Genomic DNA, 25,915 nt, shown 5'->3' with positions numbered 1-25,915 from the left:
CTGTACAAAATATGGTAACATATTTTATATAATGATTTAATCTCACATTGCTCAGAATTTGATGATACACAAGTGATGTTCCCAAGTGTCTGTCAGGCTAAGAAATGTAAATTTGCATCAGGTGCATGCACAAATCCTGTTTCTAAAGAAAATTTCATGAAAACATTTACAGATCACACTGCCAATATGCTTTTGTTCAAATCCTTGAGAGAAAATGTTTACAGATCCATCATGAGAACTGTCTTTGTGGCTGGAATCTGTTTAAGTAGAATGCTGAAACAATTTCAGCCAGTGGTGGCTGGCAGGAGTTAAAAACTGTGCCTAAGCAAACATAAAGCTTATAAACTAAAAGGCAAAAAAGGCTTTTTTTTTTTTGTCTTAAGACTATTGAAAACTCTTTGTGAAATTTGGTGTTAAAGTACTGTATCTATTTGTCAGAATACCAGCTAAATAAAAGGGATGTGAACAAGGCTAAAGCAAATTAGTTTTAAAATTCCTCCGAAAGTCCTGTTATGGTTTTGTAATTTACACCCAGTTATGAAGTACAGCTCCCCCTAAAGCCAGGATTAAGGAGCTTGGATGGGCATCAAGAGCTTCCTCCAAATAACCATGCTCCTACTACCTTGTCTAATTGCAAGAATCCGATTTCCTACGATCAAAATGTAATTCTGCTTCCATATAAGCTTATCAGCTTCTGAGCAAACGCAGACACTTGTAATATCTACCTACACTTAAAAACAATGAAGAAAAACAAGATTAGAAAGACAGCTGTAATCTACTTATAATGCTAAACAGTTAACAGTAAATGAATTACTAGAGGTAAAAAATTATTACGCTCTTCACTAAAGCATGTCCTGCACAGAACCTTGGGGAGAGACAATTATGTAACAGGAACATATTTGAAAAAAAAAAAATTCCAGCTTTGTTTATTACCTGATAGTTTCCTTTAAGGTTGCCTATTAATTGACTAATTTGGCCAACTACATTCAAGTCATGTAAAAGGTACTGCAGATCATGGTACAGTTGCCCTGGTCCCATATAGAGTTTGTCTAAAAATGAATAAAAACATAAGGTTATCCACAACAAATTATCATCTGAAGGAGTAAAGCATGACAAAAACCAATAATATTAACATATACTGCTATTTCTTACCACTATGAAAATTAAGTTTACTTGATTCTCTCCGGATTCTCAAAACCACTAATGCATTGATGTGCAGCTAGGGTCTCCATTACTTCTGAAAATCAATACTTCTATACCATCAATACTTCACTTTGACATTTCAGGTGCATTTAACGTCCTTGCAAACAGATAACTCTGAAATGCATCAGGGAAACTATAGATAGCAGTATGGTATCACATATTAGCTTTGCATGTACACATACAGGCATTGCCATAGGCTTTTGCTTTAGCTCACCTTATCCCTGCCTTTTAGAGTTACAATTAAGATTCAAGTTTGTTCCTCTAGTATGATGGAGAGCATTATGTGTAGTTTTAATAAGAATGCACTATAAATGGGACAAATATCAAAGCTTCATTGGCCCCCAAAATCTCTTACTGAGGTGGAAGTTTGGCGCAGCACCAGACCTGCTGTTATGACTTAAACGTTCTTTCTGAAGGTTGCTTTTGGTCACATGATAAAGCACAAAAAATTTATTCGTAGCCTTCACCATGGTGGTTTGAAACTCAAAATTTGCTTGACAGATCACAGGGGAGTTCTGGATCATATATTCACATCCTAACTCTAACACGAAACTGCAGTTTCACTGAACCACTTGAAATTTCATTGCTAACAGTGGTTATATGGAAGAAAAAAAAAAAGCTGCATTGAGATCTGCAACAAATCTTAATAGCAGCAGAAATATTTTGTCCTAGCCATCAATGCTTTTATAAGATAATTCTAACTCAAAAAAATACCTAAATGAAAAATGCTTGCAGAACCCTGTTAAAACACTCTAACCCCAGACATGATGCTAGGAGGAGGATGACTATGTGATTGCTCTGGAAATAACACTCACCCTCTCCTCTAAAACAAAAATTCCACCCCAACTCAGAGTCAGCATGTTTCCATATGACTGAATGACAGGAAACAGACTGCATTATCTTTCCAGAAAACCTCTGCAGATAATTCACCTCATGCGGTATAGTATCCAAACTACAGATCTTTTACCTTACCACATATTTAGAAGCTAAGCTTCAGGCACCAAACTCCCCTGGAGCAGAAGGATTTGAATCCTTTCTTGGCAAGAACAGGATCTAAATATGATGGTGGCTACCCACCCTGCAGACATATCAGAGCACAGACATGAGCCATGACACCTGGCCTGGCTGCCAGGGCAGTCGGTGCTGGACACAGCACAGCTGTCAGCCCAGACACCACTAGCACTTAGCATTTCCTAAGTTTGCTGCAGGGAGCAGTGTATAAATCAAATCACCACAAACCAAGCACAAAGCTATCAAAATAGCATAAACCAGAATAAACATGAAAAATAAACTGGCACAAGACAATTCTTCTTAAATCATAGGTATATTCTTAGTTATGTATCAGACTAACTGTATTTTCTAAAGACTTATTCCTATTTGAAGATCATACGGATCAAGGCCATCACTGGATGTTTTTCTTTAACACAACTCATGATATTAAGCTAGGAGCTCCTTAAACCCTGGAGTGTATAAAGATTTCAAGGCACAAATAAAACGCCTTACTTTCTCTTTACATTCTCCACTGTAGGAAAGCACAACATAAACCTGTGACACTACACATTTCTATAAAATTTCCAATGATTCTTTTGCCTTTAAGTCTTCTGGTAAATTGAATCAATGAACATTTCTGTGTATTGCCCTTGAGCACTAAACAGGGGAATGACTACACTTAGTACTAGTTACTCAGCCAGAAAATAGATGCAACTTTCATTCACTCTTTTTTGTCTGTTCTGAATGTTAGCTAAAAGAACAATCTAGCTTTTCTTACCCTTAAAAACACATCTGTCTATAAGGATAGATCATTGCATTTATTGAACACAATGAAAAGAAATGACTGCAAAGTAGACCAGAGAGAAAGCATTTTGAGATCATGGTCAACAGAGTATGCTTGCAGGAACTGCAGATTACATATTTTCATTAATATGCAGGATGATGAATGGACAGTAACCTGCAATATATAAACATCATGCTTTCAGGCAGCTCTTAGATACTGCAGGGCTTTATGCCACCAGTCTTCAACTGAGGCCATAAAGAAAGCTTTAGCTACTTACACAGATGGGCTTGCCCTATGCAGTGTACGTATCCCACCGCGCCTGAAAAGAGCTGCCCTCTGCAATCCTCTTCATAGAATCCTGGAGTTTCAAATGCATTTACAAATATCCTTGCTCCAGCCTTGGTAATAATGCATAAATCTTGAATTTCATCAGCAATTGTCACCTGAGTCTGTTTTGTCTGCAGTACGCATATTTTATAAGCTTCTAACAAGTCAAGATAAAAAGAATGCAGTAAGCGTCAAAGCAAATAAACTAACCTGGCATTTCAAATTCTGTCACACAGAAAAAAAGGAATGGAAGTCATTTAAAGCTCATTCATTAAGGACCACATTCTTAGCACAGGAAAGGAAGCCAAAGAAGCAAACCAATAAATAATTAAAGAGAGCCTGCTTTGATCGCCTGATGTTCTATAAAAGGCAAATGGCCAAATTAAGAAGAAAATCTAAGTCAAGGTCAAGAGCCATGGCTAATACCATTCTCTTAAGGAGGTCTGTAGCAGGGTCAAAGTGGAACACAAAAATAATTGGACTTCAGAGATCAGCAATGATGGACTTATAAGAAGATGGTTCACTGACAATTGGCCATTTGGTTTGTGTCTGGATAATGAGTTACAAGTGACAGCAACTTTCAGAATGGGTCCTGTAAGGGTTACTCACAATGTCCTTTAAAATAGAATTAAATTCTCAGTGGTTAACAAAATATTGACTACCAGTTGATGTGGCTGAGAATTGTCTGACAAAGGTTTTTTCCTGCGTGAAGGAGGTGAAGGGAACACACTAGTCTGTTCATCAGATTTGTTTCTCCAGTCCACAAACACTGGCTGCTTCAGCCCACACATATTCCCTGACCATTTCATTGCTGCCTATTTTACGGTGGGTGTTCACTTCTTCCTTTTTTCCATAGAAAGCACTGAAAAAGACTTGGCGTCACTCCAAGACAGATAATGTGGTTGGTTTCTTTTTGCACTTTGAAATGTTTCACAAATGGTAAAACCTTTATCTTATTTTTCCAGTGTGGAAAAAACCCCTCCATAAGTTTTGAAAAGATTCCCCCCAGCTTTGCACATCCCACGTGTTACAGAAGACAGTGAGCCCAGAAAGGAGAGAAAGGCAGAGCGCTCTAACTGATGACCACATATGTGGCTTCAGAGGCAATGCTTTCTGCATTCCACCTACAGATTGAGGAAGAAAATAACTTATATGTAGCCATGATTTCACCATCAACTTCTTTTTTGCTAAGGTTTTACCAGACGAGTTTGTGACTTCCTGCAACAGGCAAGTTTACTGCCAACAACCACTAATGCTTGCAAAATACCCAATTCCTTGCTCAGGATTATTATGAAATAGATTCAAGCCTGCAAAAAACCAAACCACAGCAAAACAAACCACAGCAAAACAAACCCTGACACTTGCTTTACAGGGAGGAAAGAAGGTTAAAATTTAAATATTTGTGCTTCTATGTAAAGCTGGGGTGAGAAGACATGGCTTTTTGTAACAATTCCTTCTTAGCAGAGATATATTTGAATGCTAAACAATTATTTACCTGCTTGCTTTCCAGTGTTACTCTCAGCACCACTGTTGTAAATTCACCAGTTTTGTCTGATTTTAAGTAATTGTAGTAACTGAAACAGAAGGAATTTTAGCCTGTTTACATCCAGCCACTTTCAAAGCCTACAGGAAACTCCCTGGGTGTGGTTATCCATTTTAATTTGGCTCAGGCAAAACCAGGATTTGGCAGGTTATGCATAAATACACACATGCGAGAAAAGTGTCTGAGTGCTAGTGCTTGGGTGGGGGCAGAGAGGGAGCCTCTGGCAGCAGGCTGCTTTCCTAGGGAGCAGAGGCAGCAGCTGCAGCTCTTTCTCTGTGACCAGCACAGCAGCAGCTGCTTTAATGGGCAGTGGCACAGCAGCCGCCCCTTTGCGATCGCTGTCCATCCGGTTCCTTCAAATTTTCAGTTCTCATGGGCCCCACAAGCACATTGGATATGGTAATCCTCAACTCATCACATCCTGTTCTTCCTCTCAGACAATTACTAAGGGACACATTTATTTATGGTAGTGATGTGTTACTTGTACACATTTTCTATGAGCTTTTGCTGTGTACTTTGATTCTTACTTGTTAATTACTAATTTATTATAGATTGTGCTACTAAAGGGGAAAAAGAAAGTGCTACAATGCCTGGAGTAGATGCAGTCTCCCTAATTTAAGCATCTGTTCCTGGGTAAGCAAACATAATGGCTCAGGTGATCTCTTCTCATACTAACCTCTAGTTTATTCCTAATTAGGAAGATTTTTTTCACGTAATATTATTACAGAAATCCAAAAATGCCATGCAAACAAAAGCCTCACTTGGCATACTCTCAATATTGAAAATATTCTTGCAAACACTTCTGTATTCTATATCATGAGAAAGCCAAAGAGTATTATTAATATATACATCCTATGTATCTTATTTATTGCATAGTAACTCATCTTGACAAGATCTGCCTTGAATATGATTACAGTAATGACCTTTACCTCATATGGTTCAAAACCATAATATATCACTATAAACTGCTTTGGAAAAAGCCATATGGACATGAAGAGAGACCAAATGCATCACAGAAAATCAAGGTCCTTCGGAAGACGTCTTTGCTTGTGAGAGACACACAGCCCTGAAGCCAGGCTAGGTGTTACACAAAACAGCAGCTCACAAATGCTCATGTGAAAACTACAACCAAAACCTCAGTTTGGTTTAGTCTATGTTCCTGACTACAGTTCCAACAATACTGAGAGGTAATATGAAACTAATGATACAGTTGAAGAACATGCCAGATTTGAAGAGTGTTCTGAAAGGCTGGTAGATCCCAAATTTGACTTGCCATTTGCAATCTGGTCTGTAAGGCTGAGCACAATTGTATTGTTTCCTCCCACTGAGCCATCTGTGTGCATCCAGGCAGCATACTGAAACACCAAGTGCTGTAAGCGCTACGAAGAGAAGAGATCTGGAAAAGATTCAGTCCTTATCTTGAGGACACAAATCACCTGAGACAGGGAGAGAAGTTATATACATGGGAGGTAACTTCAAGACTTGCTGTGTTTGAGGAAGGCATAAGAAACTGGTACTTGCATAGAATTACACTCTCAGACCAAATAAATAAAAAATGGGCCCCTTGTGCAACATTTAAGTCTACAATGAAACCTGAGAAGCTGTCCCACACCACATCCTGGTCTCCAAACTGGTGACACATGGGTTTGATGGGTGGACCACGAGATGGATAAAGAACTGGCTTGATGGCCGCACCCAAAGAGTGGCTGTCAATGGGTCCATGTCCCAGTGGAGGCCAGTGACAAGCGGAGTCCCTCAGGGCTCAGTCCTGGGACCAGTCTTGTTTAACATCTTTGTTGGTGACATGGACAAAGGCATTGGGTGCACCCTCAGCAAGTTTGCTGATGACACCAAGCTGTGTGGTGCAGCAGACACGCTGGAGGGAAGAGATCCATCCAGAGGGACCTGGACAGGCCGGAGAGGTGGGCGCAAGCCAACCTCATGAGGTTCAACAAGACAAAGTGCAAGGTCCTGCATCTGGGTCAAGGAAATCCCAAGCACAAACACAGGCAGGGCAGTGAGTGGCTGGAAAGCAGCCCTGAGGAGAGAGACTTGGGGGTGCTGGTGGATGAGAAGCTCAACATGAGCTGTCAGTGTGCACTTGCAGCTGAGAAAGCCAACCAGATCCTGGACTGCATCAAGAGAAGTGTGGCCAGCAGGTCAAGGGAGGTGATTCTCCCCCTCTACTCAGCTCTGGTGAGACCCCACCTGGAGTACTGTGTCCAGTTCTGGAGCCCCTATTACAAGAGGGATATGGACATGCTGGAACATGTCCAGAGGAGGGCCATGAGGATGATCAGAGGGCTGGAGCACCTCTCCTGTGAGGACAGACTGAAAGAGTTAGGGCTGTTCAGTCTGGAGAAGAGAAGGCTCCGAGGTGACCTTATTGTGGCCTTCCAGTATCTGAAGGGGGCCTACAAGAAAGCTGGGGAGGGATTTTCAGGCTATCAGGTAGTGACAGGACTAGGGGGAATGGAATGAAGCTGGAAGTGGGGAGATTCAGGCTGGAAGTGAGGAAGAAGTTCTTCACCATGAGAGTGGTGAGAGCCTGGAATGGGTTGTCCAGGGAGGTGGTTGAGGCCCCATCCCTGGAGGTGTTTAAGGCCAGGCTGGATGAGGCTCTGGCCAGCCTGATCTAGTGTGAGGTGTCCCTGCCCATGGCAGGGGGGTTGGATCTAGATGATCCTTGTGGTCCCTTCCAACCCTGACTGATTCTATGATTCTAAGCTTGTACATCATTCTAGAAAGCACAGCATCACAATATTAGAAGAATTCTTGATCAGTTCATAATAAACTGGACAGATTTAATGACATTTCACGTTTAGGTTACACTATGATGATGTAGCAGTAATGTATTTAAAACAGTCAGAACTGTTCAATGGTTCTGTTTTAAATGTGACTTTGATCATCTTGCAAATGTTTCACTCATCTTTTTTCATCAAGTAATAACAGGCAGACAATATCCCACTGCTCAATTTAATATGCCCATCTTTAGGAAGAACAAGAACAGAGATACTTTGAGAGACAACATTATACCCAAACTGAAATAGTTTCCTGTTCACTTAAGATCTTGATAACTAAAGAAGGAAGTCCAAAACCCATTAATAGGCCCAAGAGACAATTACTGCGATTGAGGAATTCTTCCCCTATACTTGGTGTTGGATTCTGCTCCTACTGATACACTAGTACACAAAACACATAGGACAAATGACTTACAGCTGCTCTAGGGAAGAGAACTTGTCAAACAGAAGAAATACATTCTCCCTGAGGAGGTCTAGTGGAATTAATTTTCTCAGTGCAAGTAGAAAAGACCTTTATGTGGCTTTTTCATATACAAGTGATATACTTCAACAGATAAACAGAGCTGACAAAAAGATAATGAATATTAGGAATACCATCAACACTGCTGGTCATTTAGGAGTTGATACCAATGCCCACTGTTGAGCATTATTCCCTTTCCCTTTACAAACCCCTCTGTACCAGAACACCTAGCTTTTGCTGGTAAGATGGTGATGATGATTCCCTGATGCACTGAAATCTTCTTTAGCACAGAACTTGTCAAATCCAAGCACCAGCTATACACAAGGAAGGCACCTCCTTGCCTCTGATCCATTCTGCCTGGAAATTCTGTATCAGTTTTAAAACTAGTGAGGAAGCGCATGAGATTTTTTTTTAAGACACTGAACTACAAGCTTCCTGCACATCGTGTTATGTAAGCAAAGCCCCTGACAACTCCCCCAGCACCATACTTCTCCTACTTGTGTCTTTCCATTTGCTCACTCATGCTGCTTCTGTTTCCATGGACACCTCAGAGAAGCATGTGGGTAGAATATATTTTGTTGTTTCTCATTGAAAAGAGCATTTAACATACAAATGGAATTTCAGTAACATAATAATAATTTAAATGTAATCTAGTGAAGCCAATATCTTGGTTTAAGGCCTAAACAAGCCTACAGGTCAGTTTAAATTTTGTTACTGAAAAGCAAATCTTCTGCCTTACCCCTATTTGCTCTTTCATGCCCAATCCAACCCAGCTGCATGCTCCCAAAAAATCTGAGGCACTGTAGCTCAACTCTAGCTCACCTGAGATTACATCATACTGTCAAGCCCAAACTACAACTATTTAGAGAGTGGTATCAGTCTCCAGCTTTGGAAATTGAAGCAAATGGGAAGTCAGGAATGATCTCAGAAAACAAGAGCTCAGTTGGCAGCCATCAATGAAAAGCTGAGCAGCTACTCAAATGCAGCTTTACAGAATAAGCCCAAATTAGATTTAGTACCTGGAGCAGAAAGAAGCAGCACAAACACATACATGGTGTTAAGTGATAAACAATAAACCCTTGAAATTACTAGAACACAAACTACTAAATTCAGACATAGGGTAAGCAAGCCTAATCACCAATACAGTCAGGAGCTGTCATCATCATCAGTCAACATGAAGAGCATTATCACAAACATGAAATGACATTATTCAGTCTAATCATACTTTAATCATGCAAGGACCTACAAGTAATATTTATGAGCTTAATTATTGAATCTGATAAAGTGAGCCTCTAAAACTCTTTAATGTATTTATTCTCACTGCTACACAAGACAGGGAAGTTCTTCAAGTCCTAATCAGACAAAGAATCAAATTACACATGCCACCCACTACACACAGAGTTGAGCTGGGAAACAAACCTCCCAAAACTCAACTCTGACAAAGTACTTTTGACATGCTTCACCTCTCTGTCAGCTGTTAATACCTTGCTCTTAACTGGTAATTACATGACTTCTGAGACCTGTCTCACTATATGCTCATTCCATCAAACCTGAAACAAGTTGCACAAAAGCTACAGACCAACCACAAAATGTTTATTCACACAGCTTGAGCGATATGAAGATAAAGTCAACAGTTTGCAACTGCAAATACTGAGTAAAGTATTTAATTCAGAGTGCTAAACCGTTTACGAGTAAAGTTATGCAAGAATACCACAGAAATGCAAAACCTCTGGAGATGCTGAGAAGGAGCTTAAACATTGAGAGCATAGCTTCATGATTAAACTCCAGCTAATCCTGACCAAACAGGGAATTTTAGAAATAAAATACCATGCCTTTCCTGCTGACAGAAGCAGCTGTGCTGTACCAGAAATGAGAACGGAAGTGAAAGCAGTAGGAAACATCAGAGCCCAAATACACTGACAGGTGTGGATCCCACTGACTGGCTCCTCAACATCCCTCTACCTGGGACAATGGTCAGATGCCTTCCTGGACCATGTACTGCCTGCAGGTATGGCTCAGAGGAACTCCAGTTCCTGCTGCATTCCCACAAGGAAGGAAAACTCTAGAAACAAAGAGGCTTTAGAGTGAAAGAGGTGTCATGTCCCTTTCCTCTCACAGGTCCTGAAGGGGAAGGCTGAAGGCAGCATGGACCTGAAAGCTCCTGCACTCCTAAGGAGAGAGAGGAGTCCCATAGGGCCTGCATGGACACAAAGGACAAGAGAGGAGCATAAACATTGACAAACAGGCAGGGAAAACACACATGTGAATTGTTTAAATGAGTCAAGTACCACAGGGATCTCAAGACAAGTCTGTAACTGATCAGAAACTATCCCAACAGCCAGAGCTTTAAACTGGAGTTCTCACCAGGCTATCTTATACCAACTCATGTGGAAATCATACTGTGAGGATCTTACCCCCCTCTTTCATACTCACTTGCTTATAGCTACGTTTCTAATCATTTTACTACTCTGTGCCAAGACGTGGGTGAGACCCCTGGCAACACAGAGAAAGGCTTATGGGAGGTGAATCAAGCACTATAACTGCTGTAACAAATACGAAAGGTAAAGAATCTCATCCTAAGTGGATGAGACAAACATGCAATGCTCAATTTGTTCTACACCTCATCCACCAGCCAGAAGCACGTATCTGCTTAACAAGGGAACTATTAAATGTCACACAGTTGGCTTAGCTGAACGTGCTGTTTGGAGTTAGATTTATTTTAAATCTCTGCTCTTTTGTTCACATATATCAATGATAGTTTATATTTTTAAGGATATTACATAGTATTATTTTCAGTAGTTTTACAATACAGATTTACATTACTACCCTATACATATTTCACAGTGATGGAAGTTAGTTCAACTAATAATTCAGGTCACATCTTTTTTAGAACCAATGCTAGAGTTAACATGCCACTTAATATTTAGGCATTGGCTTATTCTGGACATCGTATTACAATTGCCTATCCTTAAAGTGATGATAAAGCTGAATATTTTTTTTACTTCCACAATTCTATATTTCTCATCAGATAAACCAGCAAAAAACAGCTTTAATGGCAATGGCTATCCCAGCAAGCCCATCTCTGTTTTTGAGAATGAGATGTTTACACAAAGTGCACACTGTAGCCCATCAAACATCCCTATCTGTTTCCCTGGCAACATTCGGAGACCTACACAAAGTAACTGCATCAAGCAAAAGGAAGCTCAGGAGAGAGGATCATGCCTGCACATTTGACATTAAACAGAACCCACAGAGATCAAAATTACAGGCAAATGGGAACAGACTACAAATTTATTCCTAAAAATCTAACCAAGAAAAGAGAGAAGGCATGGTTTGGCAGAGCTGAGGTTTGATCTCGCTTACAAACTGCAAGCCTGTGAAAGAACAAAATAACACTAATATGCAGCCACAGACGTGCTAACCTGTTTTTTCATTTACTGTTATCTCCTATGCTCATCACTGCATGATATGTAGTACAGTCTTGCTCATCTCTCTTTCAGCGTTCAGCCTTACAGAGCAGATTAAATGGTACTTTGCTAAAGTAATAGCTTACGCTGTGTGCAGGGCCTAATCAACATGATCAGCAGCAGACCACTGCTGACAGGCACTGATTTCCCTCTCAGAAATGGCAGGATGCTTAGCCCTCTAACTTTGCTTCTATATAGCCTCTGTAGTCTGGTCATCTTAGACAAAATTGCTGTGAAAAACCTTTACAGCTCACTCTTTTTATTCTTGGGAACCAGAGAACAGACAGCTCAGGTTGGTCACTGTCACACCAAACAGGAATTCATCTCAGCACAAAATTACGTTTCATGACCCATCAACAATTTGCATACAGTGCTGCAAACTCATAATACCATGTGCCAGGAGCCTGAGAAACCAAAACTCTGTCCAGCATATTTGACTTTTGCTCCTGTATTTCCATTTAAAGGGCAGTGAAATACATGCATTTTTGGTAATTTTACGTACAGACTGATGATTTGCAAGTGAACGTCAATTTATGATCCTTCTAGAGGGTATGAAGTTACAAATTTGCCTCTGCCTATACTTTTTGTATTTTTGTAAGGCATACTTAAACTATGTCATATTAATATGACATATTAAACCCCAAGTTATATTCATTGTTCATTCATCCATCCTCTTTTACTTAGAAGAGCACAGGTAGAACTCAAGTTTCTTGGTGCCCTCTTTCCACAAATTCAATCCAGCTTCTCACCCTTTTGAGTGAATGAGTATCATTCACAAGGATATAGCTATGAAGTAAACTTCTTTGAAAGCCAGTGGGGAAAAAAAAAATTCCTTCAACCGCTAAAGATCATTCAGGATGAAGCGGTATGTGTTAGCAAGAAAGATAGCATTGTAACAAGTGTGTAATTGTGTTGGATCCTTACAACACCTAAAATAAAAAATAAAGACAAAGTCACAAAAATTAGCAATAATCTAGTACTTGAATAGTCCCTGATTACTCTTTCAATTCCTCTATAAAATAACAAGATTATCAAAAGCAGCAAATTTACCTGTGAACATGTTTAAAGTGACGTGTGGCCTCCTTAAACTCGCTCTGGATGCATTAGATGCTGAATTCTTTTGAGTGTTTAGGGTTCCTACTCTAATAGGTGTGGAAGGTGATGTACAGAAGTAGTAAGACTCACTCACAAGCATATGACCAAACCCATGACAGAGCAAATATTAAAATTCACAAGGTCTTAAAGTTGATGTTCATTTGCCTGTATGCAAAATGAATAGGTTGCCTAAAGCTATCTTGGGGAGAAAAAAGGGGGGAAAAAAAAAAAAAGGAGAACAAACCCAAACCAATATTCCAGATATGAATGCCAAATGCGTTACTTTCAGTTTACACACAGAGGAGATGAAATCAATACAGATATCAACACAATTGCATGGAAGAACAGACTTCACAAGTTAACGTTACATACAGAAGACATGCATTTAAGAAGTGTCTCTTTTTGAGCTTTTCTACCATTTCTAACCAAGGGTCACTCCCATATTACATAACACTTTTGCTAAGTTGTTTTTGGGTCTTGAATCACAGTTCTTGTTTCATTGAATCAGAATAGTTTGGGCTGGAAGGGGCCTTTAAAGGCTATGTAGTCCAACCCTCCCTCAGTGAGCAGGGACATCTTCAACTAGATCAGGTTGCTCAAATCCCCATCAACCTGACCTTGAACACTTCCAGGGAAGGGGCAACTACCTTCTCTGGGCAACTTGTCCAGTGCTTTATCACCTTCATAGCAAAAACATTTCTTCCTTATATCTAGTCTGAATTTATCCTTTTGTTCATTTAAAACCATTACCCCTTTCCTATTGCAACAGGCCCTTCACTTAGCAGCCTCCCTGACCATTACAGTATTATTCAAATCTTATCATACAAGCCAAATTCGCTCGTAATGACCTAAAATACGCTTCAAATACCTCTTTACGGAACTCCATTACACAACATACAACTTCCTGTTTGTGCTGAAAATACTCTTCTTTTTCTGTATTAATTCAACTTTTCAGTACTGTGAATGTGTCTGTTTCTGCACAAGGATTAAGTGGGAAGGAGATGAGAACAGCAATAAGCCTACCAGAAATAGGACATGGATTTACTTGTGAAAAACTTCATCTTGCATCTTTCTGCAAATTGTTCTACAGAAGAAAACAAACACATCAGGCACATTAGCACTTAATGCCAAAATAACTACTTCCATAAGAACCATTCAGTTGGGATGCCAAAAAACTCATACTCACAGCTTTCAAGCAATGCTATCTCCAATACATGAAAGAGGAGTCAGAGAAACATGATCCGATAAACATGCCTTTGGGGTTTGGTTTTTGTTTTGAAGACCGAGAGTATGAAATGTTTTCTGCTTTAAATAGTTACAAGAAGGGAACACAAATTATAATTGCACTCTGCTAGGAAACAATATTGGAGCCATACAAATACAGGACCCTACCACACAACTGAGACTTCAACTCTTCTCTATGTTCATAACTAAAAACTCACACTCTTCTGGTGCATGGGGAGGACAATATAAATAAGCCAAAAACATCATGGACAAAAGCAGCACAGCACTGCATGACTGCAATACATTCTAGGAAAATTTTTCTGCTCCCCCACACACACCCTCAGGCCACACAATTTCTCCTGCTAAAAGACAAAGGGCTTTAGAAAAACCTTGAATCTAACAACTCTTAAATGTGTTCTCTGGAATTCAAAGATAAAAGACTGGTATGCAAAGCAGACTTGGGTAGAAAACTGCAAATTGGTGATTTAGCCAAGTGAAAAGCAAACCCATGGAGCCCTTGCTTTCCACCTTAGAAAAGTACTAAAGCATGCCCTTGATTTATATGTACTCATAAAATCTTTCAAGCTTTCAGCAGTTGCATATTACAGCCTGCAGGAGAATAATTCAAATGCAGGTATTAATTCCTCTGTAGTACTCAAGGTAGAGTACTAAAGTTTGCATCTTTAAACTATCCTTTCCTGCAGCATAAGAGAAAGCTGAAAGCACCAACTGCATTTAGCCAATAATAGTGAGATATGCTTATGACAGTTGTCTCCTCATAATAAGGATTTTGGCAAAGAAAAAGTGCCATGATAAGACAAATGAGAAAAAATAGCCACTAATCCTCACAAGGACACAACCAGAGTCCATCAAGAATCCTTGCTAATAACAGCAGTAATGTGAGAATACCAAGCTTACAGGAGCCAAGTACTTAAAATGCGGTGTGCTGCAGATACAAACCAACCTTTGTCAGTCCTCCAGAAATGGAACAGATGACCCTCACTAATACTTGATGTTTTACAGAGAGTCATCATTATTCTATATCTCTCCAGTTCCAACAGGCTGGAAATGAGACTTGAAAATAAGGTCTGAGACATAGTTTTTGCATCATGGAAGCAGGATTTTGCCTGCAGCATCCCAAAATTGTTCTCAATCTTATACGTTATTAAAACCACATACTCTGAGTCCACTGGGCTTTCACAACAACATTTCCTTGGTGTACTTTGAAAGCAGAGGGAAATATAACTTTACAAGGACTACAGTGTCAAGCAGTTTCAGGCAGAGAGTAACAATATTTTGCTGGTACTGCTTTGGGATTTGTGGCAAACAGTCTCAACAACAAAATTATACTATCATGATAAAGTATGCCATCAGCTATGAAATACAGGACCTTGCAAATAAACAAGCAACAGTGAACCACTACACAGTCTTACCAGTTCTTCCCCTCTGCAGGAAGGCTGTACTTTCTGAGCTTCTGTCATCTTTAGCAGCCAAGAAGACTGGAAGCAAGGGGGCAACTCTACAGAACTGCTAATGCAATTAGGCATACATTCAAACCTGTCTCTACAGGCCAACTGGGACAAGTCTGCATTCAGAGTAACCACGACTGCCGACACAGCAGTACAGGCAAACAGCAAGCCTATGCTCATCCTCCTTCATGACTGGTTACATGCAGTTTAATTGGATCATTTGGCAGAAATGTTTGATTAAAGCTGTGGGAATATTTATTCGTTTGTATAACCAGTATCTTTCATATCCTTTTTTTTATATTGGGATCGCTTTTATTCAGAGAAGAATTAATTAACACAACCATCAGTTTACCAAAAGATCAACTAGTTCAGCTCATCTTTTATCGACTGAATACTATTTCACCTGAAGGCTGAGACTACAAATGATGCACAAAGTTATTTCAGGTTCTTTTGGTGATATTGTCACCAAATATAAAGCTGAGAAACCTCAAAGCCAAGAGGATCAAGAAGGTTCTACATGACTGTTTTTCTTTGTCCCCTCATGTTCTTGATCATCAACAGGATGCAGTCTATATATATTAAATGTACGTAAAAATACATTATCTAGGCCAAATTACAGGATTACTCTTGAAATTCATATATCTCTTGAAGGTAATTGCACTCTTTAAGGAGGGATTAACAAGCACAAAAAGAATTTGCAAATTTCAGAGCTTGAGGTCATTTCTTGAAAGAGGCTGGGAGGAAATTACCTATTGGCATATTGTTTCAAAATCATTAATTTTTTTTTCTGCAGTACTTGTTACTATGTTTGAAGAGTGGGATAATATGGGCTTAAGAGAAGTAACTTATACCTGGCAGTAACCACTTGTGTCCAGACTCTTATTCCAGAATAATAGGAAGGCTGGTCATTTTTATTGGGAGAAACTTCTTTAACTATGGAATAAAGAACATACACACAACCATCTACAACGGGACAGCTGCACACCACACCAAAATCTTTTTGCACACCTACATCCATTCATGCATTAAACCGCTGTATGTGGAGATGCATAAACCTCCACAAATACAAGTAAGGACAAATACAAGTAATTTGAATTGCAAGGCAGGAGACTGGCTATCACTTTATGGTTTCTCAGTTTCCAAAGTTACATTACTTTTCATGTTACAGAAGTTTTGATGAAGAAAATGTTTTCCTCTGTTTTCAGTAGCCCATTAAAATTTTTAACAGAAAAGTCTCTAAGAGTCAGTAACTCCTGTCACTTACTTGGCTTAGAGTTAATGATGACGTTTTCAGCGGAGTGCTGGGGTGGAAACCTGCAGTTCTCTCCTTGGCCCTCACTGCTGCTATACTCTATGACTTCCACTTTTTCCAGCGGTATGCTCCATTTCAACAAATACCTCTGGCCACTTGTCACCGCAGCACTGCTTTCATAGGAAGAGCTGTAAGATGCACAAGTCACTGCTGTGGCAAACAACTACATTTCATGGCATCCTATTTATTATTTTAGCTTCTAAAATCAGTCTGAGTACCTCACACAACTAGAAACAAATACATCAGGCTGACTTTTGTGACTGACCTTTCCTGGAGTGCAAAGAGTGACTATGCTGGTCTAGATAACCGTGGTTACAGACCCAAGGGACTGCCAACAACAATTCTTTTGAAATGGTGCTCAGAAGTACTAACTGCTATGTTTAGGGAAGGAGGATGGGACCTTTGAATGATTACTGGCAGCAGGAAGGGCGATGTAAACTTCCAAGGGCTGACATACTAAAATTTCTGCTGAGCCCCATAGCCCAGGACCTTCTTTATAGCCACTGCTGTGGCTTCTAAGAGTAAACTCCCGTGAGCCACTGCTGAGGGAAGGGTTTCTCACAGCAGCCATTTCAGAGAAAAGAGCACATTGAGGAAGGTATTAGAAATGGTATTATTGTTCCCTTTCCTTTGTTTACTCCATTCTTTCATTCACATTCAACAAATATTTATTATAAAGGACAAAAGACATGTTGAAGTGAACAAAAAGTTTTACTGCACAGAAAGCATGACTGAAATAAAGAGTTTGGGAGAAATCAGCAAGCTGCATTTATTGAGAACAGCAAATACTCATCTTGAGCTAGTCAGTTACCTATTCACAACTGTCATACTTCTGTTTAAATGAAGAGGCAAATATGAACAGAAAAACATAAATACAACAACCTAAGTAAATATTTATAAATTCTTGACCTAGTTTAGAAGAAAACAAGACTGGTGTGACACAGCTGTTCAGTCACTAGGATAGTACTATCCAACTGCTACTCTTTAGAAGTTAGGTCTTAATAGTTTGAGCCAGTCATCTAGACTGCATGGGAAGAAGGACCTTCTGAGGGTCACGCACTCTTCAAAATACATGTCTTTTGCCAGCTACAGAAAGCTGGTTTGGAATCAATCGTCCCAAGGCTGCTGGGATGTCTGTTTCTCTAAAGGTTAGACAAAAGGTGGTTAAGTGAGCCGATAACATTCTGTGCAGCTGCATGTAGGTGTGTAAAGCTTTTGAAGATGTCTGCAGCTGCAGGGTAAATCTGAAGGTATGTACACTGAAAACCAGTGCTATAACAGAAGCAAAGCTTAGGTAAGATGCCTAACTTCCATACACTAATATTAAGAGAAATAAAGCTTATCTTGCACAAGCTGAACAGGCCAGTGGTACGTTCTACAGCTTACGCTTAGCTTGAACAGCAACTTCTGGACTGCATACAGACATCACATGTGAAATCCAGCACATGATTTCCTTCAGCCCCTAACTATATTTTGCATGAGAAAGATGTTTATTGCAGAAGGCACTGCCTAGGAGTGATCCATGATATCATGGAGGAATCCTAAATCCACACACAGAGCTTGCAGATGGACCCACCTGCAACTGAACTTTCCAAGGAAGTCATAACCCTCTCCCACCCCACCCTTTTTTTTTGCTAGTGAATTAAGCTAATAAAAGTATTCAACTATTCTAAAATAGGCATGTTGGAAAGTAAACCTTAACTGCTAGAGAAAACTATGATTAAGCTTATTCACAGTTAGCAAACCCCCATGACACATGCATGCCTAATTACCATTGCAAACTATGTTGCTCATTTATGATAGTAGCAACATCTGAATATTAGTGTGACCTTGGCATACACAGAGGAACAGCAATAATTACAGCCAACTAAAACATAGAAGGCACCAGGAAAACATGCTTTCTTAGCACCTCAGCTTAAATCTTTCAGTGTTTGGTCCTGGAGGTAAAAACCCTTCCCAAGCTGGAATTTTGTTAGTAAGCTCCAGGTTTGTTCTGGCTACATGTATTATTTTGTGGTGGGTTTTGGGTGGGGCTTTTTTTTGGTGGTGCTGATGTGGTTTAGTTTGTTTTGGTTGGCTGGTTTGTTTTTAAATTGGAAATTTGTCAAGGTACAGGTTTGTGTGTGTGATGCTATGAATTTAAGGCAAAAAGGGGAAAAAAAAAATCCTACCTTGGCATGCCCATGTTCCACTGAAAACTAATATACAATAACTAGACACTACAGAACATTTCTGTCTGTAATCTCTAACGGACACAATTTTCCTATCAATTTACTCCAAAATTTCCAAACATCAGCAGGCAATTTAGAAGACTGTAATAAAGCTCATTATCCATTTATTATGCCTACTTCTGGAATCATTGAACACAGTACAAATAATAATAAAAAATATTCAGTTAGTGTATTTTTCCAGCTGAAGTTTGAATGTGCATTTCCAAAATACGAATCAAGTCTTACCGTACATTTACTGTTGCACACATCAGCACATCGTTTAACATGAAAAGTCGCCGTTCTTTGGTTTTGATAATTTCTCCCTTGTCATTGTAAACTGTCTCAACCATATCATCAGTCCGTATGAGGTATCTGGTTCCACTGTTGAGTAGCTAGATTTTAAAAAACAATCAACATTGTATAACTATATGTGATACATCTAAAACACATTGCAAAAGATAAAATATAACAATCGTCACTTGCCATCCTAGTACCAGTGTTTGCCGCTAGATTTGCCAAGTGAATTAAGCTTCTTTAATAATTTGCTTTTCATTTAAAGGAACAATAACTTCTGCTGCCCCAAATACAACCTGCAGAGGTTTTCAGTCTCAATATGGCACATAATTGCTCTGAAAATCTTCCACACTAATAAAAGTCCTTTAACAACAAAAACTATAGCTTCCGCAATTTCTGTGGTTTCCACCCCTTATCCCTTCTTTCACATCCCTTTTAAGTGCTACACGTGGTTCCAGCTCTCCCAAAGTGGGAGTTTAGAGTAGGAAGAGTGGTCCCTTGTGCTCTGCCCACTTGGGTCCATAGCTGAGGCATGCAGCTGGCAGCTCCACAGACCACAAAGATGATATGTATAAGAGATGTGTGGCATGTAAATTGCTCCTGCTGTGTGCCTTCAAGGGCTGAGGGAGCAGCATATGTAAGCATGAACCAATCCCTCACAGGTCAAACACATCTCCATATTGGCCAAGATAACAAAATGGTCCAAAACTCACTCATTTCCTATCCACCCACCTCTCTCACCTCTGCTTCACCCTGCCAGGCATTGTTCCAAAACTGTATATTCAAATATTAACTCACAAGACACACAGGGCCCTAAGTGATTTGGACCATGTATATATTGATTCATTTTCCCAGTGCACAGCATACAAAATTTCACAGACTGGTAAAAGGAAACCCAGGCCACCTTGAATTCTTTCAACTATTTCTAGATGATTAGCAGCTGATTCAAGAAGTAGGAACACTAGAACTAAAAAGGAAAGTAAAATCTCTGAATCCATATTTTAATGCACTTAGAATGGAAGTATTCTTCCAGTATGAAAATAATTCAGTATCCTGTTTCTCATAAATAGCTTTAAACAAGAGTGTTCTGGTTGATTACTATTTTCCTAAAAACTTTGCTTTTATGCATCACACAAAATGCCTCCACTCCTTTAGCGTGTTCCCACTACCTCCTCCCAGAATGATTCCAGAGTATAATCATCTGCAACTTCACAAAAGCAGTAATTGAAGGATTTACATTCCATCTCACGGGAAAGGAGGAACCATTTACCACGGAAACAACATAAGCATACACATATCCATAGCACAGACAGCTACTAACAAATTCAAATGAAAAAGATTGTTCCTTCCTACTGAATGTCTTCAACAGTTCTGAAAAGACATTTCTATTGTATGATCCAAATGTATGAATTAGACTAGGATATTCCTTAAAACAAGGAAGATGCTGGACACATGCATCCTGAACTGCTCCATAGTCAGAAGCATAGCAGTATAAAGAACTGATTCCTTGCTTTATACAAAACTAATTCATCAGTTCTGGGATAGATTAGAAGTTGAATTTTTCCATGCAGAAGAAGTGTATGAGACTTTATTTTATACACTGCCATGGAATACTTATACCACTACTGCTATTTCAGCATGTCACCCACTCTAGCACACAATGGCTGTTCAGTCTTGGAGTTAGGTCACACTTCACACCAATCACTAGAATGACCTCCTGATGTTCAGCTCCACAGCCAAAAAGCAAACAAACAAACAAAAAACCCCAAACAAACCCAAGAAAATATAGGTATCTTTTTTTGTCCATTTTAGATATTTCCTGAAGCCCAGAAACTCTCTTCCATCACACATTCTTACTTTCCTAACCTTGTTCAGATAACGTTCATTCATTGCTTTTGCTATTTGTTTTATTTCACAGCGCTGATCTGCATCCCTTTTCCTTTCATTTAACTTCTCTGCCAGTGTTTCAAGCTCCGTAAGAGCCATCTGCAGAGGTAATCTGTCAGGATGTCCTTTATTAGTGTTCTTCAACATATCCTGAGGGAAAATAAGAGAACAAAACAAAACTCCAGTTTCAAAATCAAGTTCAAAAGATTATAGGATGCAAAGCAACAATTACATTCTTTACCTCAGTACTCCTCCTAAAATATAAGTTCAATGAACACCTAATGAATATTCAGACAGCACAAAACTTATTTTCCTGAGTATCTTCATAGTTCTTTAGAAAGATACTGAATGGGGTCACATGCAGCTTATTTACAGGCTGAAAGTACAGAGAAGGAACTTGAAAATAAGTGTAAAAACTGCAGTTATAGAAGTAAATAAAAAAGGGCCACATAACATTTATAATAATTTGAAAAACAGTATTAGGCTATGATATGTAGGTGTCTGCAAACAACAATTTCAAATTAAACTTTTCTGATATTTACTGTCATAATAATATTGTACTACCTTTATTACTGTTACTATTTCTCATTAAAAAAAGTATGCTCATCTCAAAGTGGAAAACAATATTTACTTCATGGAGATCATAAAAGCTTCTCAAATCTTCCTTTCATAGGTATATAGTAGGAAGAATCTGAATGATGTTTTTCTCCTTTCCCACTTAAAAATTCCTACAAATTCACTTGGCTTCCTGCTACCTCAAGGACTCTCACAGTGGATTTTACTCACATGTTCCCCCACAACTACCTCTGCACCCTCTTTTGCACTAATTCCTGAATCTGCATCCGAAAGGCTGTCATCCTCTGTGGCACCAGCAAACCATAGCTAACTTGCATCAATCACTGGGATTAGACCTGCTGCAGCCTGGAAGGAGCTACAGCTGAAGCTGGGTCTGCAGCAGATGTACACTGGGGAATTGTGCTCTTCTTGCACCTTGACTGATGCTTGGATGTGACAGTCCTCAGATTGTCAAATCTCCAGTTTCCTTGGGAAGAAATTCAAGGCAATGCAGGCCAGAAGGGAGTTGCAATGCGCTCCAGCAGGTCCTGTGAGCCAAGTAATCAGAGCACTTCTGTTCTACGTTCCACATGTATTCTGAGCAATCCAAGACATGAATTACATCCTCTTTTTTTTTTCTGAAATGGAAAGTAATGCCACAAAGGTCCTAGTGGTGTTTTGAAGCCCTATCATCTAATGAACTGACATGAACAAGTAGCACATTTGAACTACAGCTTCACTGCAAAGTGACTTGCAAGCTAAAGCTACCATAGAAGTAGTCAAGAGTAAACCTAGTTTACTACAATTTTCCCGCAGTGTATTTGCTGCCTGTGCCTGCAATCAGACTACAAGATCAGTAGCATATGATGCACTGAACTTGTTTTGTTAGTTCCCCATGGTTTGGTGGTCTCTTCCACTGCATGCTCCTCCAGCAGAAGACTGCTACCACGCAATCCCACAAGCAAATCGGGTAAGAAGGCAACAAAAGCATCCCCTTGTTAAACGTTATTTACCTGCAACAGTAGAATGAACTGTGGAAAGCGCTGGATAGGCTTCATCATTAATCCATACAGTGTAATTCGATCAGGGCTTGACTCCTGGCACTGCTACAATGCAAGAAAGCCATACCATTTACTACCATGAGGTTATCTCCATCAGTGACAGAATGAAAGGAAAACATTTCCTCAAATTCTTCTAGATAATTTACATTAATTATAACAGTAGCACAGTAAACATCCCATTTACTATAAATATAAAAATGTATTAACTCCTTCTCAAAATCACTATTAAAATGATGGCATGTCACTGAACTGAAAACCTCTTTAAATACAGCTGGGATAAAGCTGTACCAGCAGTGCAGCACCTATGTAGGTATTGATACAGCACATTCATGGCTTTACAGGAGCAGCGCACTGATTGTCTGCTTAACTTCAAACACAATAAAGGGAACAAACTTGTCCAAGGACTTAAATTTGAAAAATATAAGTGATCTGCTGATTTTTAGTACATAATTTACTATCATTGCTCTGTTTCTTGGGGCTAAAAGACAATAAATTGCTAACTACCTATGTGTTCTTAAGAAAAAAATAAAGGAAAGCATAATAATCTCCCTGCTGCATAAACAAAAAGGGATTTTAATTTTATTTGTTAAAACAAACTAAGAAAAAGAACATTGATTTATGCTTGGAGAGTAAAAACAGAAGAGTCCATTATTCTTGTTATCAGAAGTGTCAGATAAAACCAGACACCTTCATTTCCATGTGCAGACAAGCCCTGTTTGTATATAAAAATTCAACTTTTACAAATATTTTGGCCATAATCACAGATGATCCAAAATAAGGAGAGTAAATAATACTAAAAACAAAGTAAGCCCAAACAATATTAAACAGTTGTCGTGGTTAAATTACTATTTATTGCTACAATTATCAGCTTCACAACAATTTGCTTCCATACTTATATCCACAGACACTGCTTTTGCCCCAAAAGACACTAGTGAAGATTCCAGTCTTTGTTGAAAAAAAAGGAAGGTAAAGAAATGTCTTCTGTCCTCAAGAGTTCAGCTGTGAGTCCCAGGCTCTAAGCACCACCAGTGCCACTGGCACTGACAAGCAGTGTTAAGAGGTGCAAGTTATGCCTCCACTGGAACAAAGGGCTTTTAACAGTGAGAGGTATGAAGTGACTATATGCTCACTAGAGAGTCTGATCTTCATGGAATCTAATGCTTCCAGTACATAATCCTGGCCAGGCTCCAAAATGTTTTTAACTTCGAGACCTGAAAACAAATTAGGCCCCCTGCCAACCTCCTGTAGGCAATCTAAGAGCTTCGCTATGTAGTTTGCCTAGGGCACCTAATTTCAGTGTTTGGTGGACCACTGCAACAGACCTGACAGGTTGACAGCTCCAAGAGGTACAACTCAGTGCAGGACTCTCAGGGAATGAGACAAACAGAGCTCACAGGCACTTTGCAGTGTCACAGACAGCCTAAAAGCCTTACAGTGGACTTTCATGTAGGCTCTGTAAGGTATCATCCCTAGGGATTCACAGCACTCCTACTGCATGTACCAAGCTCTCCATGCACATCATCAGAAGCATCATATTCATCACGGCAGTATGCATTACCCTCAAAAATGATAACTTTCAATCCCAAATAGGAAACACTATTTTCAAAATCCTAGGAAACTGTTGTGGAATGAAAATTAAGTTTCAATACTCTGCAGAATACAGTAACAAAGTTAGAAATAAAATCAATTCCAAATAAGAAGAGGCCTTAGATGGTGAACTATTATTTGAAGCTCAATTGATACAAAAGAATGCCAGTGTTTTGTCAAGTACAGTCATGCAAATTCCAATAAATTGATCTGAACAAAGAAACTACTCTCCACTTCAAAACAGATCCTAAATCTAAGAGCACATTACTGTTCTGAAAATACAATAGTGGAATTGTACCAAACTACATGAGATACACCTCTGGTGTCCCAGGTGCCCACCCAATAGGGGTAGACACAGGAAACGGCGTATTTCTACCCATAAATCCTGCACCCTATAAATCCATCTGCAGAGTCATATTCTTTCTCTTTCTTCCCTCTCTGCCCCCGTGGGAGATGTCCTCTCTTATCGGGTAACGGTGGGGGAGTATCTCAGGCCCCTTCGGCCTGTCTAGGCCTAATGCCAGGAGGAGAATTGGGGGGGGGGGGGGGCAGTCTCAGACCTGGCCAGCCTGAGACTAGCCTAGCAGTGGGAGAGGGGGAAGAGCGAGCCCTGGGGGTTTTGGGTAGACCCTCAGGTGGGAGAAGGGAAGGATTGGAAGCCTCTGGGAATTATGTAAGGGACTGTGTATGTTTTGGGATAGTCTTTGCCACTATGCTTTGTAGTTTTTCTGTAGCTTCACCAATCGCTTTTCCATTTAAACTTTCCATCACTCTCCAATCTGTTTGTGTGTGTCATTCTTTTGTCCCTTTCGGGGCAAGAGATGTTCTGGCTGGCCTCAAACCAGCACACTCATAAAATATAAACCCAGCATCCATAAAACCAGTCTCACAATACACAGTATCAACAGTCCAATTTCCTCCTATCTTATAATTTATAGTCTTACTTATATCATATGCCCCAGCTGCTTTAAGATTGAATGAACTCACCTTTAAGAAGTCTAAAAAGGCAGGCTTGGTAGCACATGTTTTCTTGAGAATCCCTACTGCTGTACTGAAGTTGTTTACATATTCACTGTACGCATCCAAAACCATAGATTTAGAAAACTGAAAAGATAACAGAGTAAACCTTAACTATCAATACAAAACATCCCTGAAAGCATAACTCTCTAGATCTCTGACTGTTAAGGATTCTCCTTGCTTGGAGCTAAGGACGTTGCTTGGCCTGCTGCTGGATCTAGAGAGTCTACTGATGTCCACAATAATCTTTCAGCAGAAGACAAGTTGGAAATATAAAGATGTAAATTGCAGAATGTAAATTTATTGAAATAGCTTCATCTCAGCTACAACAGTAGGGTGGAGCATAAGGACTATGGGCAATCAAAGGATATCCAAGTGGATGCTGGGATACTCTGATCATCTCACTGCTGCTATCTTCCAAATTTGGCAAACCAGCCAAGTCCCCAGGGCCTTCATATCTCATCCTCACTGAGTAAGAGTTTACCAAGAAAGCAGACAGAACGTGGCCTGAAAATAGCCACACGAAGGGTAAGTACGACTCCACCGCTCATTGTCTTCTTACTAATCTTATCCCTCTCTTCTGCAGGTGAGGCATGAAAAGGTGGTAACTTCTGGCAGCTAGGTGACAA

At 39.6% G+C, this 25,915-nt stretch overlaps 1 protein-coding gene across 1 annotated transcript in view; it reads right to left on the bottom strand.

Annotated features, from left to right (window-relative positions):
* Positions 1–25,915, bottom strand: part of ARHGEF10 (Rho guanine nucleotide exchange factor 10) — a 98,940-nt gene that overhangs the window by 36,780 nt on the left and 36,245 nt on the right. Inside the window, exons 13-18 of the mRNA XM_054383770.1 lie at positions 25,257–25,373; positions 22,635–22,727; positions 21,046–21,216; positions 19,132–19,277; positions 16,628–16,803; positions 934–1,049 (exon numbers count right to left, since the gene is read on the bottom strand). Coding sequence (XP_054239745.1) covers positions 934–1,049; positions 16,628–16,803; positions 19,132–19,277; positions 21,046–21,216; positions 22,635–22,727; positions 25,257–25,373 — 819 coding nt within the window. The remainder of the gene's footprint in view (positions 1–933; positions 1,050–16,627; positions 16,804–19,131; positions 19,278–21,045; positions 21,217–22,634; positions 22,728–25,256; positions 25,374–25,915) is intronic.

The sequence above is a fragment of the Indicator indicator genome, chromosome 9 (assembly GCF_027791375.1).
Source record: "Indicator indicator isolate 239-I01 chromosome 9, UM_Iind_1.1, whole genome shotgun sequence".
Lineage (NCBI taxonomy): Eukaryota > Metazoa > Chordata > Aves > Piciformes > Indicatoridae > Indicator > Indicator indicator.
Note: the sequence above shows the minus strand (reverse complement) of the source record. Positions and strands in the feature narration are given on the sequence as shown.